This window comes from Mytilus californianus, unplaced genomic scaffold (genome assembly GCF_021869535.1).
Source record: "Mytilus californianus isolate M0D057914Y unplaced genomic scaffold, xbMytCali1.0.p SCAF_9, whole genome shotgun sequence".
Classification (NCBI taxonomy): Eukaryota; Metazoa; Mollusca; class Bivalvia; order Mytilida; family Mytilidae; genus Mytilus; species Mytilus californianus.
Genome location: NW_026262745.1, coordinates 89,390,440 through 89,412,668, shown reverse-complemented (window position 1 = coordinate 89,412,668; position 22,229 = coordinate 89,390,440). Strand labels below are relative to the sequence as shown.

General features: G+C 31.2%; 2 protein-coding genes across 2 annotated transcripts in view; both read left to right on the top strand.

Annotated features, from left to right (window-relative positions):
- The window catches only part of LOC127716019 (uncharacterized), a 35,284-nt gene extending 34,268 nt beyond the window's left edge, over positions 1-1,016 (top strand). Inside the window, exon 6 of the mRNA XM_052222143.1 lies at positions 312-1,016. Coding sequence (XP_052078103.1) covers positions 312-364 — 53 coding nt within the window. The 3' untranslated portion in view covers positions 365-1,016. The remainder of the gene's footprint in view (positions 1-311) is intronic.
- LOC127716018 (uncharacterized) overlaps positions 1-22,229 on the top strand; it is a 364,497-nt gene that overhangs the window by 42,974 nt on the left and 299,294 nt on the right. The window lies entirely within an intron of this gene.

Below are 22,229 nucleotides of genomic sequence, written 5' to 3'. Positions count from 1 at the left end.
TAAGATACATCATCTGTAAATAAAAACACAAAGTCGTTCATAAATTTTGTAAAAGAAGACTCTGAAAACAGTCAAACAGAAAGATCTTCTTTTGAAAAGAAGCTATATTTATCCCTGAAACTTCACTTGACGTTTCAAAGATTACACCTTTTCACTGTTTAATTAAAGCATGACAGTAATATTTTTATCCACGTAGAAGTGTAAAAATGTGTGAGGTTATTCCGAGGTTTTTAGCAAATTTACTCCTGGTTCTGAGCACCTCATACATAAGCGTCATATTTAGGAATACATTTTGTTCTTTTTATTTGTAGATACGGCTGTTCCAGCAGATACCATGATTATATCTGTTCTTTGTATTGTATAAAGTGCAAAAAGAGACAGAGAAGAAGGATCAGGAAAATCTATTGACATAATATGTAGCAATATTTTAATTGTAACTTGATAATCAGGTGGTACCAAACATCTTGGTTAAATTGATTTGGCTCGTTTCATTTTCGTTAAATAACAAACTATTAACTTTGGCCCTTTGACAGAAATATAAAAATGTAAAACACATGTTATCGAGAAAAAATAAATATTATTGGATATACAGCAGTTTGACTATCACTAATGTTAAGCTGATTGATATTGTCTTTACAAAAGAACGGGATTAAAACTTTCAGATTTTTGCTTAGTTATCTCCCTTGTGTAATATGTATGAAGCATTCTTATACATAAACTTGAAATTCAGTATAATAGTTTAAATATCTTTGCGAACTCTGTAGTTTGCACTTTTGAATGTATACATGGGCATATCAAACTAAGAGTTTCGAGTGCTGAAGTTGAAATCATCCCCATCGCGATGTGGTTGACCGTTGTAGAATATCCGTTTCACAGATTGTAGTGGATATGTTCCTAATGTCGTAACAACAAGCCCGTCCCTTTTCACAAATGTTACTCACCGAATTAGACTTATTACAAGGTTTGTACTAACATTGCTGTTCTCTTTAAATAAAATATCCTTGCATCTTCCTTTAGTAATGTCTTCATTCTATAATAATGACCCCAGTGATTCATGTTCTATGTTTTTGTTGTATGCACTTTTATTTCTCTTAATTTTGTGGAGCAACCGTGTCTACTAGTAGATTATAACTTTTGTTGAAATCACCTGCATATTTCGTATTCTATTCGAAGATGGTGTGATTATGACGTCACGAAGTATCGATATCAAAGGCAAAATGATGGTCTACTTGAAGTCTTTTTAAGAGAGTTTGTCAACACGACAACATGAGTATTGATGGAATAACACACTAACTATTGATTTTAGTTACTACACATAATTGATGTTTGATAATACATGTTTTGTGTCTTTGTTTCTCGTGATACTAGATTACAAATTAATCTTTTTTTGTTTTGAGAAAATGAACCTATTTCACCATTGTTATGCCAGTGTATGTGCTTAGTGCATGTTTAGAAATTTAAATGTAGGATACCACTAATAGCTAAGAACAAGAGAGTGATTTGAATTGCATTGATTTTTTTTTATTTTTCAGCCCAGATCTGGCCAGTATTCATAATGCTAACGAGATTATATTTTCTTATTCATTTACATCTAAATTGAAGAGCTCTTGTCCCTGGCTTAGAGTCTTTATTCAGTGCATGCCCCAAAAAAATTCAATTATCATGATAGTAATTAAATAAAACGTTTTTCGATTTTTTTTTTTTGGGAAAATAAAAAACATGAAAATTGCAGCAGATTTCTCTTTCAGAAAGTTATACATGTGTCGGATTGCATTTTTCAAAAACACCACAGAACAGAAGGCAATTTTAATTCTAATATAATTGTGGTAACTCAAACATACCGGGGGCGGGATGGGGCGAGTTCGTCGACGATAAACGGACCTTGGTTGATTGATCGATTTATATTAGATACATATAAACTTTGATATGCTGTAACATTTAAAGTTGTAATTAGGTAATATGTAGATTAAATAATTTCAGGGGCATTGAAACCGCAAAAAAAATGTCGGATATCAATTTGACAAATACTGTTATTCAAATTATAACATTTGCGACTAATTATTTGTTAAATTGATGTGTCTATATCTCTTTCTGAGTAAAAGCATATGAAGCCAATGTCAAAATAAAAAAGACTACCTTGGCCTCGTTTTCTTTTTTTTGTTGTTCCTGGACTATAAATATGAGGGCTCTAGATATCTATCAATTAATGATTACAAGATATAGAAACATATCGATTACATCATAGAAATTAGGAGAAATAACTTTCGTATGGAATATCAGGATTACTCTGGTCATATTTGTATTCGAAATCCTGAAGATGTTATAAGCATTTTGCCAAAAAAACGTATTTGTCAGTATCGTTTACGGTTGCGAAGGAGTAGCGATGACAAGAACAACTGAGATATCTCTGAGATAAGTCTACGGTTATGCGGTGTTAGCGTGAAAGATGTAAAAAGCATACGAACTGGTCGATCTGTCTTTAAAAGAGAGACAAAAGATACCAGAGGGACAAACAAACTCATAAAACCAAAAAAAAAAAACAAAAAAAAAACTGACAACGAACACTGTTTCCTCACTAGTAATCATATCTTATATCTTTCTTTTCATATTGGATATGCATTGATGATTCAAATAATAAACTGGAAAAATAACAAATACATTCAGTTTTCTCTTTACGGAAAAACATTCTAACGATAGTATTGTCTTTTGTGATATCAAATAACAAATGTCTACACCTTGACAAAGTCGGCTTCTATAGGTCCTATTTTGGTTGATACTACTACGGGTGAAATGTTTACAGTCCTTGGATGGTGTAAACTTCCCACTCACACCATACACCATTACACCATTCACCATACACCATTACACCATACACCTTGTGCCATTACACCATACACGTTACACCTTTGCACCATACACCTTACACATTACACCATACACCATTCCCCATTCTATCTACACGATCCGAAATTACCCATAATGCAATTAAATTTCAAAGAAAGCGTGCGACTACAAAATTATTTATTTGATTTAAAAAACGAATTTTGATCACAATATTGTAAATTAATGTATAAAATTAAAATCTCCGTGGTCATGCCTATGATGGTTATATAAACAATACAGATTAAATATATATACATGTATTTGTAAATAAAGTACGCATAAAACTTTGCTTGTAATGCAAATTTATCCGCGATCTGCCTATCTATAAATTAAAAACGATATTGGTTACAATGCTATTATTATCGGTTTTAACATGTATCGTAAATCTTATAAACTTGGTTTTCAGATAAAATCGACAAACAATGCCAAAAATGAATACTTCAGGATGACTGGTACATGTACAACATGTACAACAAAATTATTTTAAGCATCAACCAAAACTGACCATATTTGCACTTATAATTATAAAATTGAGAATGGAAATGGGGAGTGTGTCAATCTGTTAATTTATATAGGGTTAAAAAATTTGGAAATATTTTTGCCCTCCTTTTATTAAACATATTGTCTCGCTACAAAATTTCAGTAATTTTGATACCTCAGGCTGACTCATATAACAAAATTATTTAACTCATCAACCAAAACTGACCATAATATTTTCACTTTATTATATAGATCTATATAGCCGCATAGTAAATCAGCAATATTTTGATGTCAGGGTGGATTCTATAATACAAATGACAGCAACATTGCAAAACAACATGTACAATGACAAAAATTTGTCCCCATCAATCTAGATTGCCAGCATGTCCTCTTTTTATTCAATATATTGTCTCGCAACAAAATTTCAGTAGTTTTGATACCTCAGGTTGACTCGTATAACAAAATTATTTTAACGCATCAACAAAAACTGACCATATTTGCACTTTATTATGTATATCTATAAAGCCACATAGTAAATCAGCAATATCTTGTTGTCAGGATGGATTGTATAACACAAATGACAGCAACAGTGCAATACAATGACAACAAAAATTTGTCCTGATCAATCTAGATAGCCAAAATGACCTCTTTTATTCAAAATATTGTCTCGCAAGAAAATTTCAGTAGTTTTGATACCTCAGGCTGACTCGTATAACAAAATTATTTTAAAGCATCAACCAAAACTGACCATATTTGCACTTTATCATGTAAATCTATATAGCCGCATAGTAAATCAGCAATATTTTGATGTCAGAATGGATTGTATAATACAAATGACAGCAACATTGCAACACAATGACGACAAAAAATATACCCATCAATTTAGATAGCCAGCATGCCCTCTTTTTAATTAAAATATGGTCTCGCAACAATTTTTCAGTAATTTTGATACCTAAGGCTGACTAGTATAACAAAATTATTTAAACGCATCAACAAAAACTGACCATATTTGCACTTTATTATGTATATCTATATAGCCGCATAGTAAATCAGCAATATTTTGATGTCAGGATGGATTGTATAATACAAATGACAGCAACATTGCAATACAATGACAACAAAAATTTGTCCCCATCAATCTAGATAGCCAGCATGTCCTCTTTTTATTCAAAATATTGTCTCGTAAGAAAATTTCAGTAGTTTTGATACTTCAGGCTGACTTGTATAACAAAATTATTTTAAAGCATCAACCAAAACTGACCATATTTGCACTTTTAATATTATTTATATCTATATAGCCACATAGTAAAGCAGCTATATTTTATTGTCAGAATGGGTTGCATTATACAAATGACAGCAACATTGCAACACAATGACAACAAAAATTATCCCCATCAATTAAGATTGCCAGCATGTCCTCTTTTTATTCAAAATATTGTCTCGCAACAAAATTTCAGTAATTTTGATACCTAAGGCTGACTAGTATAACAAAATTATTTAAACGCATCAACAAAAACTGACCATATTTGCACATTATTATGTATATCTATATAGCCACATAGTAAATCAGCAATATTTTGATGTCAGGATGGATTGTATAATACAAATGACAGCAACATTGCAATACAATGACAACAAAAATTTATTCCCATCAATCTAGATAGCCAGCATGTCCTCTTTTTATTCAAAATATTGTCACGCAACAAACTTTCAGTAGTTTTGATACCTCAGGCTGACTCGTATAACAAAATTATTTAAACGAATCAACCAAAACTGACCATATTTGCATTTTATTATTATGTAAATCTATATAGCCGCATAGTAAATCAGCAATATTTTGTTGTCAGAATGGATTGCATTATACAAATGACAGCAACATTGCAATACAATGACAACACAAATTTGTCCCCATCAATCTAGATTGCCAGCATGTCCTCTTTTTATTCAAAATATTGTGTCACAAGAAAATTTCAGTAGTTTTGATACCTCAGGCTGACTCATATAACAAAACTATTTTAAAGTATCAACCAAAACTGACCATATTTGCACTTTATTATGTAAATCTATATAGCCGCATAGTAAATCAGCAATATTTTGATGTCAGGATGGATTGTATAATACAAATGACAGCAACATTGCAATACAATGATAACAAATTCTTGTCCGCTTTAATTTAGAGTGCCAGCATTTCATCTCTGTATTCGTTATATAAAACTGTCACTAAAGTCAGTATCAGTATCTGTATTTCCCACTTCCATGACTTCTGAATATGGACGGGTACATCACAGATTCCTTTTGGGCTATTGTGTGATGGGTTGGTCTGCGCATAAATTAGTCGTGCTTGCTGAGGTGTGATGATTTAAACTCAGTAGTTCAGGATGGTTTGTATAATAAAACTATTCCACCTCATCATCCAACAGTGTGACTGACATGACAGATTTCATTTGTACTTTATAATGAAAAGTATGAGAAGTTCTCTTCTAGGAAAAGTATACTGTTAGTATATTATGTCGGTTGGTTGATTTTGTTGGTGGCTAAATATCAAGTGGCAAATATTTCATTCCGTTTCACATAAGTATATTTTTTCGGACGTTCAATATATCATTTATAATCCGTAAAGACAAATCTAACGAAATTGACGAGATTGTTCATAATTATACAACACCTTATGTGCAATAACACTGTACAATTTTCCTTTGAACATTTTTTGGAAAACAGAATCGTAAATCCAAGGCAAACATAGATGAATGACGATAAGATATTTATAAAGAGACTGTCAAAAGTGGGGAACGAAGCAACTTTAAAAATGATGTTGATAACCCGTGATATAAAAATACTGTTCCGATGCGTGGATAACCTTTCTATCCGCCTTCTAGTTTAAATAAAATCCTTTCTTTTATGATAACTGCATGTGATCACAAGTGTGTAATTTTAAAGCCATTGTTTAATGTAAATAAGAATATGAAAAAAAAAGATTTTTTAATATGTGTATATTAAATATATATGACATAGAGTCTAACGAGTAAAGTAATATGCTTTACTGGGAAAAAAGAACAATAGGATTATTATTATTGTTTATGTTTACAATCCGAAAAATTAAAATAAAATGAACTTCGGTTTCAACCAATGAAATGTCGTACACCATTCATTCACACCATTCCCGATCGCACGTTACACAATCACACCATTCCTCATACACCATTACACCATTCCCCTTACACCATACACCATAGCACCATACACCTTCTACCATTGCACCATATGCCATACACCATTACACCATACACGTTATTTTGGGAAGTTTACACCATCCAAGGGCTGTATCAGCGAAAGGTCATTATCTCAATAGTCAGTGATTCGTAATTGACATTGTTTAAATCATACCCATTTTAGAATTCTCCATTGATAAGTCGAGGTTTAGGTTTCAATTCTTTCACTTGACCTTTGATAAAGATTTATCTTCAAGTCTATTTTGTCCATACAGCTATGCACAACTTAAGATTATTAAACATGCTTGGATTTGAAATGTTTGAAGTTGATAAATGTGATACATTGTCAAATGGATATATTTATGTCGGTATGATTGCATGGTTTCATAAGAAAACAGTCAAATGAACAAACAAACAAATCGACTGATATATTGTAAGATGCAGGCCTAGACATTTAGTTTATTCACATTCGAAAGTCATCAATAGAAATCAAACTGACATTACCATGGAAAGAAACCAAAAATTAATAAAAAGACAATCAACTGCACATATGGTAAAAAGCTCCTTCTCAATTATTGTTTTAATAAATATAATACTTCATTTTGATTAAAAACATCAATCCTTATTAACTTACAGTTGTATTATATTCCTTCTGGCATTTACATATTGAACGGTGGACATGAGTCGAATGATTCGAAATGAACAGATTTGCCTTGAGATACATGTAGGCGATTTCTAATTTCTCAAACAGATAACGGAAGCATTTATTTTTAAAAGAACATCGATGTTTCACCGGTCAATAAACTAAAAAACGTACGATATTATACATGTTATACTGAACATCCCATTTTATCCCGTTTAACCGTACATTTGAAGAGGGAACATGATGACACAAAATGACAAGGTTAGTATCACTGCAATGTATTTGATGTTGGCGGTTCATTTTCACATCTAAATGTAATTTTTATGGAAAGATTTCATTAAATTTATAAAAAAATGCTTATCAAATAAGTTGTTTTAATAAATGTTAATTATATTTAAAACGTCTATCACATCAATTGTCAGATTTAAATTTGACATTTAATTTCTAAGAACTGAATATTGATCACAAATGATTAAAAAACACTTGATATAAATCAACTATGCTCGAACAGCTGATTTGGACAGATCATTTTAATTTATATCCGTCAAAACAGATACATCACTGTTTTCAGACATATAACACTTCATTGGTCATCAAATATCAGTCCCTATGAACTTACATTGGTACTTGTATACCTTTCTTCGAAAAAAAAACAGGTTCACCCTAAGAAACACGTGGGTTGACTTTCTGATTTGTCAACATATTACGGAAGCATATATTCGAATAAGACATCGATGTTTAATAGTTAAACCGTAGGATTCAGGAGAAGGTCAACACACTAAAAAACATATGATATCATAGTGAACATTTCATTTTTCATAAATCTGAAGAGAGTTCATGATGGCACAAAATTATAAGGTTAGTTTTAATGTATTGATTTTGTTGTTGGCTGTTCATTTTCATGACAGAACTTCGATTACAATTGCAAAAGTGTATCACCACTATGTCTTATTGCAGTACTGTAAGCTTGTGAAGAATTTCCCTTTTTCAATAGTCTAAATTATGAATGATCAACAAACGGTACTTAAAGTTTAGACCATATTTGGACGAAAACTTATTTTAGATGCCTTTGTGATGAGGAGCTATTGCTGTGATAAAAGTACCAACATTTCAAAATATTCCCTCCTGTAAATAAATGTAGCATGCAATTGAGGGTTCTGCCCTTTCACTAACTCATTTAAAATCAGAGGAATTTCGTATATATTTATTCCTGTTTATGGCGTTCTAGTATTATATTCACTGCAAGAATGGAGTTCATGATTATATTGCTAAATGTTTAAACAAAAACAAAAAAGATGCAAAACTAACTTTTAAAAAGCCTGCTCTCTGGTGGTAGAAGTCCTTTTGCTTTTTTATAACATTTTTCAAATCTTTAAATAAAGTTTTTTTTTGCCGTAACGCACACGGCTATGATAAAAACAAAAGGTTTTTGTATTGTTTGAAGTGATCAGAAGAAAATTTTTTTTACATTTTGGGGGAAATTTCAATACACAAAATGTAGTAGCACTTTCCAAAAATGTGCTTGCTTTAAACGCATTTTCTTCTGAAGGCAAGAAAATCATGATTTTTTTTTACTTTGAAATAATACCAAATTGATTTGTAATCGTTTAACTTGATCATTTAATGACTTTTGATTGCAGAAAATGGTCAGATAATTATGTTGCTACCAATTAATTAATAATGTTTAAATTCCAGAAACACATCTTTCAGTGCACATTGAATTCTTTTTAAACAGCCAAACATATAATTGGGGCTGGTATAGCTATACGGTATGGGTTTGTCTCATGGTTGATGTCGTACGGTTGCTTATAATTGCTTACATCCATTTCAATTAATATTGGTGGATATTTGTCTCATTAGCAATCATACCATATCTTATATGATCATGTAACCCAATACTTAATTTGCTGAGCAGTATTATGTTGAATGCATTTTAATTCATTGCGTCGATAAATTGCTTTAAAAACTTAAATATCACATACTTTTATGTTCTCTTTTTCAGCTTATATTTATAGTACTGATCGTGGATTTCCTTCCACTATGTGTAAGCTTAGTATTTCAAAATGCTGAAGAAGAACGGCCAAATTTGTTAGTAATTGAAGACGATGCCTGAGGTAAATGCGTTACTAATAAACAGATGTCTTTGAAAATGTATAATTCCTATCAATGTCAGTATTGGTGACTTCAACATACTCATATATTATAAATATTGTACATTTAACATGCTAAAGAAGTAGTATTTCCGCGCCTCTTAATACTCTTAACTAATTATCACTGTTCTGTCGAAAGAAATATAACAAAAACAACAAAACAACAAAAGAACTACCCGTCTTGCTTTGATAGAGTACAAAAAACAAAAACAAATGCGGAACCATGTAAACTCTGTATTGCAATTATACATTTTTATAACATATTGATATTTCTATATCATGTATATTGCAATTTACTTTTGTTGCACACTTGTTTTTTTTTAATTCGGACAACTTTGAAATGAAACAGTAAACCATAAGCAAAATAGAATATACAAAAAGTTTTAAACACTTGTTCATTGTTTCATATTCGGAGCGCCATTAAAAATGATTTTTTATTTGTTTCATGAATTCAAATTTCAAGTGCAATGTGTTTATCAAATACTTGTAATATCGACAACACGTAAAAAAATGAAAACCACACATAATAATGTCAATACAAAAATTCCAACTGAACACAACACTTTTGGTCGTTGTAATATTACCAGTAAATGCATTGATGTTTTAAACATACCAGTTCTTTGAAAAATATTTTAAACGTGACTGCTGAGCTGATCACAATAGAACATAAGAATATTCTAAAGATCACACGTACATGTATGATGCATATAGATTTGAATGTGAAATCTGACACTTGACGATATACATTTATCATCCGTGATACCGGTAACGCCATTCAAGATGACTTAACACAACCAATCTTATGTTTGAACTATTTTCATCTGGTGTTGAAAGAACACTATACTAAGTAGTTATCAATTATAATCATTGGTTATTTGTATTACATTTACTCATCTTTTATTTCAAAATCCATTGCAGAAACTTTTATAGGAAACTTTTTTGGAAACGGCTTTGGATCTATTTTTTCCCTACTTTTTTTCCAATCTTTGATTACGGTACCTATGATGGCTATGATGGGAATGATGATTCCCAGTACAACAACTAGTGTCAGTCAGGTAACTTTGACTCCAACAATGCAAGCCTTATCAACAACGCAAACCTCATCAACAACAAATAGTGAGTATTATTGACAAAATCATTTAGCTTATGTTAAGATATAACAAATGTCGGTATTCCCCTCTTGTTACCTTAATATCGCAACGGCCTCGATCTATATGTAGTATGAAGTAGTCCTTCAGTGATGTATGCACCTGTCTGTGATTCATATAGCAACAATTTTCTAGTGCGTCTATCAGAAACATTGAATAACTAAGCTATAGATGTCATAATTACATTGTCAATCTATAATGTTACCAATACATTTGGATGTGTATATCCACCTTTATTTGAAGCAAGCTTTATCGTGTCTAGACAAAAAGCACTTTTGTGTTGATATGTCTTTAATTTGTTATGCTTTATGTTGTTTACAGTTGTATACTGTGGTTATGTTTTATGTTTTTCCCCTGTTATACTGCCATGTCATTATGAGTTGGGTTTCAACTTATAAGTTGGAATATTCCTAATGATTGGTTGTTGGTTGCTTAACGTCCAGTGGCAAATATTCCATGCATGTTAAGGACGAACGATACCTTTTGAAAATTTTGCCTCTCTTTTACAATGGCCTACATGTAAATTATTGTTTTAAAACATTCACTTTTTATTTTTTTTAGTACATTCCAATGGAAGGTAGTGATAAACTGAAAATAAACTCTACTTAATAAACCGAGTTCTTTTTCTTTTTTTTTATGAAAAGTATATGTTTGCATGTGTGTTTGTGTGTGGGTGAGGGATGGGGATGGGGGTAGGTGATCGGTTTGGAGGGGACATTTAAGACAGAATATGCATTTTGAACAACTTATTACACAGACAAGACACATTTAATAAAACATCGGTCAATAAATGTTTGGTTATTTGTGTCGTTGATTACGGTCTCATTTACGTTAACACTCCATCCCAGAGTTCTTATATTCATATTTCATCATTTTGTTTTAATAGAAACATAACATGATACATATCGATAATATTACATGTGCACGAACTATTTGTGGACAGAACGTTAATTCGATATTTGCTTACTTTTCCGGAGCACCTGAGATTACCCCGGTTTTTGGTGTTGCACAGTCTTTAATATTATTTATTGTGTTTTGTAGACTGTTGCTTGTTTTTTGCAATTTGTTGTAGAAATTAGCTCTTTTTCTCTCTGATGACATGTCTTTGGCAGTTTATTTTCAATTTATGATACCTCCGCCTCTTTTGTAATGCTTTTGCATTTAGAATTATTCAAAACATTGTGTTGAACGTGGTAACTTTATCTTCATTTATGTTTTTCCATTGTTTTAATTCTTTGAACTCCAATGTTGTCATATTTATAGCACCATGTATTCAAACAAATTGCCCTAATGGTTATGTGTTGCTTACTGACCAAAATGCTAGCCCTAATTGTTACCTGTATAGTGGAAATACTGAAAAATCATGGTATAACGCTTGGGTGAGTAATGTTTAAAATAGAAACAATTTAAACTCTTTATTTCGTAACATATTGATATCATATAATTTCAAATAAGTCCATTATTACTTTGTTTTGTAGAAAGAACTTTTCGAAAATTATCCTATGACAATTTTTCTTTTTGCAACGAGACAGAGTACACTGACATCGCGTCTCCTCTTATGCATACGTTACCCCTTATGCAAAGCCATACTTAGTCAAAATGGCACAAGTATGAATCTGACACAATGGTTGACATAACAGATTCAAAGAATATTCTGGTATTTGAATATTTAAAACTATAAGCTAAAGATCTAAATATACCGTAGCGGTAAACAAATACATTGTTGTACGTAATGGTGACCATAACTAAAGTCAACAGAAGTAAACCGCTGTTCAATAGTCATAAACCGATTAACCGAAAACAAATCAAGGGTCACAAAACGAAACCGAGGTTATAAAACGCATGTAGTGGCGATTTAAGTAGCTTATTCCTTGAAACAATTTATGTAACGAATCTAATAAAATCAGAGTAGTATGAACATACACGAGAACAACCAATTAATTCTGATGAGTATCCTCCTTAAGAATGACCAAGTGGTATGCTACTGCTAAGATAGGGAATATTGATTATTGGGGTGTTAAAATCATCACGTTTATGAAAGATTCTAGTTTTAAATCGTTGAAGAAGGCTTCATATCCGAACAAAAAATAGATATGCAGTAGACCTTCTAGTCTCGACAGCTTTTTTTTTTATCTCAAGTTCACTGAGATAAGTGATAAGATAAGATTTGGGTTATTGAGTAACAAGACAGCATGAACATAACGAAAGTTGAATTAAGAACATTGAAGTTTAGTTTTATGTTAACTGAATTGTCTGGGTAATAATAGTAACCAATAACTAAAAAACAATTATTTTTTTCATCGTATAAGCAGAGGTTCAAGTTGAACATATTGTAGATTATAAAGCTTAAGACAAAATAAAAGTCAAATGGTTTTCTTATATGATACAAAAACAAATTAAAACAGACATACATTCATATTAATATATCATGCTACTTATAAAAATAGGTAGTTGAAATAATGATTCACATTAGAGATGTCTTCTTTTTGCAACATTAGAGGACATGTGCCATGACTCCTGGAGCTTTCCTGTGGAACCCAAACAGTGAGGCGGAAGCCAATTCCGTACAGACTAAACTTATGCTTGGTAAGTTAAGAGTGAAATATCAATGATAATTCTTTATCGATGAAAATATACAGTTGATTGCAGACCAAGCATTACATATAGAAGCACGAAAAAAATCACGCGGCATTTACTCGCGTGCACTTCATGTAAACACCGCGTTAACTCTGCGTTTACTCCAAAATTGTAGTAAACATCAAACGTAAATGGGCGTTTCTTTCCACGTTTACCTCAGCGTTAAGGCGAAAGGAGTGCCTTCTAATTTTGTTAATAGTAAACGGGCTTTTTTCCGAGATAACATGAAACAGGTGCGTCTTCTATATTTTTATAAAGTTAAAAGATATAAGAATATGTGGTTTGTGTGCCATCATTTTCAACTGCATGGTGGCTTACAATAAATACTGGCCCAATGTTAGGACAATGACAGGATCAAAATGAAAATGCCAATAACTTTTTCTTATCACAGGATTTATCTCAGATTTGATGTGTTTAAGCTTTTGATTTTACCATTTTAATAGAGAGTTTCCGCTTTGAATTTTCCTCGGAGACCAGTGTTTTTGTGATTTTACTTTTGACATTGAAAAAAAGGAATTATGTAGATGATTCTTTTGATACAAAGTACTTCCTTAAATGTCTGCATGAATGAACAGGTTTATCAAAATCGTCATTTTACATGGTATATATATAACATGTATAATGTTGATCAACTATATCATTTATAAATTCAGTGGACAATGAATTACGGCAAATATTTTGAAATTAGTGGATTGTCTGAAAACAATGTTTCAAAGATCATATTATGTCGTCTGTTGTATTTCAAGTCTTGTAACATAGCCTACTAGTTAAATTTACAATAATGAGTATTGTTGCAATTGTTAACATATAAAACTTTCTTTTTTCTTGAAATTTTTTAGTTTTTAGTTTTATTTCTAAAAATATTTTTTTAAAGATACTAATCATTTACATTATATAAATAAGCAAGAAAAGGGTATATTTTATTCCACAAATAGTTAACTAGAATAGAAATGGTGTTGTCGGTATTTGTTCGATTCAAAATCCTTTTTTCTACAGAAGTTTTAATTTACATTGATATAAACTACCTTCTGAAGTTACTAACCTTAACATGCTTAATATCATTCTTTTAGAAAACGAGAAATGCTGTGGGTTGGTGGCAAAAAAGACATTAATGGAAAGTTTGTATTTAAAATTGGCAATACTGGATTTGTATTGGATCAGGTACCATTTGGAGGTAACTTAAAATTTAAGATAATTACAATGAATATATATTTATATTACTATGAGCTCTTCTAAATCAACTTGCTGCTATTTTTGTCTTTTATGGTATTCATAACAATTTATATTGGGAACACCATACCACACAGGTGTGGGAAATGTACTGATATGTGTTGGTAATAACATTCAGAAATTATTGCGAGGTTTTTCTTTAATGTGAATTTTGCGACTGGGTAACCATCGCAATAATTAGAACTCGCCGATTTGACACACACAATAGTATGCAGTGTTTCTTTTAATAGTAATAATTCAAATCTTAGTCTTTGCTGTAATTTCTCTATATACTGTAATAGGGTTAAAGCGATTATACTATAGCTACTCCTCTTTACAGCTTCTGAAGAAAAATGAAATACTGATGAAATTTGTACTTAAACGTGTTTTATAACTTTCCACATGTGGAGCAGGATCTTCTTACACTGCCGGTGCACCTGATGTCAACCCTTTTTTTGTGGGGTTTGTGTTGCTAATTCTTTAGTTGTTAATGTTGTGTTTTGCAAAAAAATGTTTGTCTGTTTTCCTTTTTCGCCATGGCGTTGTAAGTTATTTTCTACTTACGAATTTGATTGTCAATCTGTATCTTTGTAACATGGAAGTAATTAGGACCCCCTCTAAATCAACTTATGGGACCAAAAGCCGCACCGTTATTCATACATAGATCATAACAATACAGAATATTTGCAATACCAATACAAATATCCGATAGCAGGATTTTGAAATACGTGACAACTTTTTCATAAAAGTAGAAAATTTATAACGAGGCCTTTGGATTATACTATCAATATAGGCAATATTTTTTTCTATAGCATCCTATTTCACTACATAAGGGTCTTCAACGGTCTGTCGACAATGTCTTCTAATCATACAACTCTTATACTTTTCTCTCATATGAAAAAGGGAGAAGATTCAAAGAGGGCTTTCAAACAGACAACAAACATACAAAGACAAACACCATAAACTTGTTAAGGACAAACATCACTAACATAATTAGCAGTTAAAATCATATAAAAACTATTCATTAATAACTTAATCCCTGATATGAATCGGGAAGATCTGAGGAACGCTGATGGGCAACAAGTTACTGCTTTACATGTGGTACCTACAGGGTCGCAAAAGAAATTAAACATCTGGTCATAATCTGTTTCTGTTATGTCACTTTTTTTAAGACGATGCATTTATTTCTAGTAATGAATCATAGTCATATATACACTCATGATAGATACCAGGATTAAATTTTATATTTACGCCAGACGCGCGTTTCGTTTGTAACGTTCATTTTGATTGGATAACGTGGTTTTCTGTCAGATATATTAGAATGGAGATAACAATATTGTATTTTAAGCTCAGACGGCATCAATTGGTGATTTGATGGTAGCAAATACCCGTTAACTGGCTACCGCGTCACCAGTTAACTTGATTTGCGATCGATCATCAAATCATCAATTGATGCCGTCGAAGCTTAAAATACAATACAGTTATCTCCTAAATGATAAACTTCGACTTACTGTATATGACGTACAGGGCCAAAAGTTCAAACAAATATGATGATCATTTCGAAACTAGGGTACTTCATACATCTCTTAGTTCCATATATTGTATTTGAAGTCTATAGATATAGAAAGATGTGGTATGAATGCCAATGAGACAACTCTCCATCCAAGTAACAATTTATAAAAGTATACCATTATAAGTCAAGGTACGGCCTTTAACACGGAGCCTTGGCTCACACCGAACAGCAAGCTATAAAGGGCCCCAAAAATTACTTATGTAAAACCATGCAAACGGGAAAAATAACGGTCTAATCTATATAAAAACGAGAAACACTTATGAAACACATAAACAGACGACAACCACTGAAACTCAGATTCCTGACTTAGGACTTATACCTTTATCAAATACCCCCGTCAGAAGTTGTGGTTTTCACAAAATTTAGGCAAACGAGGTATGAATCTTTGGTGTTGATAGATGTTAAATAATTATAAGTTAAATATATGGTCATGAAAATGAGCTATCAGCTAGCAGAAGCACGATATTTAAATTTTCAATCGTTCATGCCTTAGGTGAAAAAAATCGTAATGTCTTGCTAAAACGATATGTTTAATTTTTGTTATGTAGATGATATTACTGTACTGTTAAGTTCAGTCTAATGACACATAAACAAGAAAACACGTTTTTCAGCTTCGTTTTTGTGTCTGTTTGTTTGTTTTAATTTTCTGATTATCCATATTTTATTTTATTTTATTCACAGTTGACATGTTTTTCATGTTACAACAGTTGCAACGAATACTTTTTTTTGCAGTAAATGCGGCAACAAATGCAGGACTACAGACTTTTATTAATACTGATGGTGAATGTTTAGTCCTTTTCATGTTACAACAGTTGCAACTAATACACTTTTTTGCAGTAAATGCGGCAACAAATGCAGGACTACAGACTTTTATTAATACTGATAGTGAATGTTTAGGAATGAGTCCTATCTTTGTTGGGTCTCTGGTTTGGTACTGGAGACCAAGAACTTGTTCCGTTACTGCGTCATTCGTTTGCGAATATCCAAGAGTGAGTTTGACTCATATTTTTATTATAGGACTTAAACATTCTCTTTTCTCGTTGGCAAAAACATGTCTTCTTTAATAAAAGATTATACTCACCGCGGAAAACATCATGATAGGTTATTATCAGATTTAGAACATCTAACGTGTAACAAAAATAAAATTCCCTAGGTAAGGTCAATAATGTAGGCTCATGACGTCATGCACAATTTTGATTTTTGTCTCATTTTTGTCGATGTCAATTTTAAGACATTCTCTTATATATTTTTAACTTTTGAAACGCAGATAATATATAAAATAGAAAAAGTGTAGTTACATATCTTGAGCAAATACTAGAAATTGGAGCGTATTATAAACTAAAACAATTGTTATCCTCGGTGAATGCCATATATCTGGAGTTTATAAAAATCGCTGTATCGATCCAATCAAAAGTAACTTATCAAAATGAATATTTTTTTTATATCATAAAGTTATATATTCTTGTTTTTAATGTTCTGAGAAAATATTATCCAAGGTTCAGAAAGTCGTACAACATTTTGGGGTTCTATTACAGAGTTTTCTTATTGATATGACTCGTGTGACGATTTATACATGTACAAATACGTCATTATCAAATACTGAGGAATACGCTTCAGTGGATGCATGTTTGAATTTCAAAATACTGTGGATTCACTTACTTTTTGTGGGTTCCAATTTTCTTGGATAAAGGAACACTTTTCGTGAATATCTGAATTCGTGGTTTGGCCAAGTCCGCAAAAAAACCAAGAGAACATGTGCTTTTCATTGAACCTTTAACTACGTGGTTCATCTGTACCAACGAAAGTTACGAAAATAGGTATGCATGGGTACATTGTTTTTTTGTAGAATTGATGACAACTTGGAATTATCGTGCATATTTGATTTCGTAGTTTTGACATATTCTGTTTGCGTTTTTATGGATATTTTCGTAATCCGTTGAACATTTAAATTCATGGTTTCCCTGTGCCAGTAAAATCTACGAAAATTGGTATCCAATGCATAATAATGAATCCACAATCCGTAAGATTAAATAAAATGCATATTCTAATTAATAACTAGATGAAATTACACGAATACGTACATGTAGATTAGAAAAATACTTTGAAAGTTGCCAAACATTTAACATTATCGACGATACTATTAATTTCAAAAGTAGTTTATCCTTATAATATATGTAAACAATAATTGATTTAATAGATAATTGGAATCATCCATTTTCCTTGTATATCACCTTCTCATGTATTTGAATATGTCTCATTGATATAGTCTTTTCGTTCATTTTATGTAGAAATTATGTGTTTTTTTCGAACATTTTTTTTATTCAAATAATTGTAATTCTTTCCTGATTATCAAAATATGTGGTGGCTCTTTAAAATGTCATTGGATGACAATACTCTTTTAAACTATGTAGATACTTGACTGTAACTAAGGACAAACCGAAATGATAACATCTTCTATTTATCAAATTTAAACATTTTGACAAATGGAAAGTCCTTAATTAAAAGTCTAAATCAAAAGATAAAACATATCAAACGAATGAAGACAAATGTTATATTCCTGATTTAGAACAAGCATGTAGAAAATGGTTGATTAAACCTAGTTTTATTGCTAGCTAAACGTTTCACTTGTATGAAAGTCGTATTTCAGCGTCTGGTGCATAAATTCGGTGCCGAGACTTATACCGCGACATTTTAAAATTGTAAAAAAACCTTTTGTGGAATATTCGGTGAAGAATTTTTTTTGTTTTATTTAATTTTATTAATTGTTTGTAGAATATATGGACTAACAATTAATATGTTGTGTATTTTCAGAAGATTTGTCCTTAGATATAATGTACCCTGCCACCGAAGCGCTTCACAAAAAGACGATTGTTTGGTTCATTAAAATCTTTAAACTGACTTATCTATTTCAGTCTGTTTCTGTAATTAATAACTGATATTCTATAAGTCTCCCTCAAACTAATGTTACGTCTGTAAAGCTTTCAACGAAATATACATCAGATCCGATGCATATAAACTGAATATAAACATATTAAAATGTATATATTATACATTGTTTTTAATTTGCATTTTATCTTCATATGTGCATCTGTGTAGATGTAAAATAACTTAAGATACATACTAGCTGTGTATATAAATCTTTACAGATATACAGTCTGATGTATAGTTTATATGCATTTCGATCAAAGAACATTTTTGTACTGTTTTTCAGATAGTATAAATAAGAAGATGTGGTATGAGTGTCAATGAGACAACTCTCAATCCAATACAAAATTTGTAAAAGTTAACCGTTATAGGTCAAAGTTAAGTTTATATGCAATGTAATACATCTCAATAAAGATTGCTTGTACTTGAGCAGTTTTGAAATGGATATTTTATTGGTGTCTCTTGGTTTCTATCCTCTCGAATGTTTTTTTCTCATTTGAGTCTAGTTACGTTTTTAATAATATTAGCAGGTCTTTCTATTTGTCCATGATATAGAACAGGATGTTTTTTGGCTTTTGAATCTGTGTAATCTTAACCGAATGCTTTTCTTTTTATTGTAACCTCTCAGAATACCGTTTTTGTGTGATTGATCTTCTTAAACATAACTGATTTATTTTTTCAAATTGCTCTTACATCCTCAGGATTTCGAAAAAAAAATGTAACCAAAGTAATCAGTAGATACCATATGAGAGTTCTTTTCTCTTATGTTTTTGATACGAGCAGTAAATGATTATAACTCGTAAACCTTAACTGAAGCATAACTTGATCTTTTCAATTTGAGGTTAATGATCCAGAAAATAGATAATGAGGTCAAGGTGTTTCTAATTATGACTTTAACTGCATATGATTCATTTTGTAAACAGACTACAAGTATATATGAATATACATGTATATATTGATATTAAATGACTGAATAATAGCCAATGATAAATCTTACGGGGCGATGGATTATTTAATAATGATACATTACACTACAAAATATAATATGTGACAAGATTAAAAGGGCACAACATCACCACAAAATAATGATAATATGAACAAATGTAAAATATTTCGGAAAACAGATATCCTTCATCAGTATGATTATGAAGTAAAATGAATCATATCAATCTTGAAATTTTTACAATAAAACAGCTAAAACCGATCATCATAGTTTAGACGCTTGTACAATTCTAAAATTTAAAGCATGACGAAGGTTATATAGTTTTTTACAACAGAGACTGCAAAGATATGCTTTAAATAAAAACAGTAATGTGCGATATGAACTGATACAACTCTAAAATTTCAAAGATGACGACAATTAAGGCGTTACAACAACGATTGCTTGGAAATACATTCCCAATAAACAGCACTGATTAAAGCTGGTATAATATTTCAAATTTGTAATTTAATTTTGACTAAGGTTAAATAATTCAATTACTTTTCGTTTGTTCCTTAACATGTTAAGGCCTGTTCCCAAGTTTTAAACAAGGGATGTGGGCTCTTAATTCCTTTTTCTTTTGTTCATAGGAGACTCAGTCCCGTGTGTTGAAACACAGAGCCATTATATCAAATCTTTTTTTGTCTGAATCTAGAGGCATATTACCATTCTTTTTAATTTTCAGCAAAAGGTCTAGGCCCTCAATTCCTTTCTGCTGGTTACTTGAGGATCGGTTTCACGTGTTAAAACAGTCAGAAGTAAAATCACAAAAACTTGACTTCGAGGAAAATTCAAAACGGAAAGTACATAATCAAATGGCAAAATTAAAAGCTCAAACACATCAAAGGAATGGATGTTTCTAACTTGGTACAGGCATTTTCTTATGTTTGTAGGAATTTGGCATGTTCTTATGTCGATAATGGTGAATTGAACCTTGGTTTAAAGCGCTTAACCTTTTACTTATATGACAGTCGCATCACATTCCATCATATGGACAACGATATGTGAACAAAACAAACAAAATCGATACACTACACTTCAAAACATAATATATGACAAGATTAAAAGGGTACAACATCACCACAAAATAATAATAATATGAACAAATGTTAAATATTTCGGAAAACAGATATCCTTCATCTGTATGATTATGATGTAAAATGAGTTGTGTGTCGGATTACACAGGTTGCACTGTACATGTATGTTAGAAAGGTTTTGTTCTTGTTTTTATGGTTCGTTTGTTAACTTTTTCGTGAAAACGGTTTTGATACAATAACCAAAAGGTAACGAATGAAATGATTGAATGGTGTATATTTGTGGTTTTTCAACTTCGTTTAATCTTAAATATTGTGTTGTATCTTGACTGATGGTTAATTTATATATCATCTGTCTGTATTTCAATTACGTTAAGGGATATATCAACTACATGTTTGTTATGGATTGATTTTATGATATACATTGTACATGTATGTTTGAAAGGTTTTATTCTTGTTTTTATGGTTCGTTTGTTAGATTTTTTGTGAACACGGTTTTGATACAATAACCAAAAGGTGAAATGAATTTGATACTTTGAATGACTGTAACATGTGTAAGGTGTATATTTGTCTGACTGGTTACGTTTTACAGTGACCCCATCTTCATGGAGTGTTTTGCATTGTTAATTTTGATGGTGAGGTGCGTTTCCTATATACCTTTAGCATATTCTTACAATGTTGTGGTGTGTATAAGGGTTCTCAGGAATACATGCATGTCTGGCTAAAAGTAAAATCACAAAAATTTGAAATCCGAGGAAAATTTAACAAGGAAAGTCTCTAATCCAATGGCAAAATCGAAAGCTGAAACACAATAAACGAATGGATAACAACTGTCCTATTCCTGACTTGGTACAGACATTATCTTATGTAGAAAATGGTGGATTAAACCTGGTTTTATAGCTAACTAAACCTCTCACTTGTATTACAGTTGCATCAAATTCCATTACTGTAGATTCATTTATTTTCGTGGGCACCAATTTTCGTGGATTGAGAAAACTACTGTAAATTCAAAAATTATTGCGGGCATTTATTATTGCGATTTTGTCATTTTAGACTTTAATGCGATTTTAATTTTTACGATTTTGAGAAAAATCCTGTTTCATATAAAATATTTTAAAATGCGAGTTTAAATTATTGCGTTAACAACTTTGTCGCATTTGTCGCAAAAATAAAAACCTCGCAATAATTTCTGAAATTACAGTATCATGTTCGTTGACATTAATGTTCGTGGTTTTGACGAAGACTACATAAGAGCCTATACAAAATTTGTCATTCGTTGAACTTTTAATTTCGTGTTTCACCTAAACCCACGAAATCCACGAAAATTGGTATCCAACGAATAATAATGAATTCACAGTA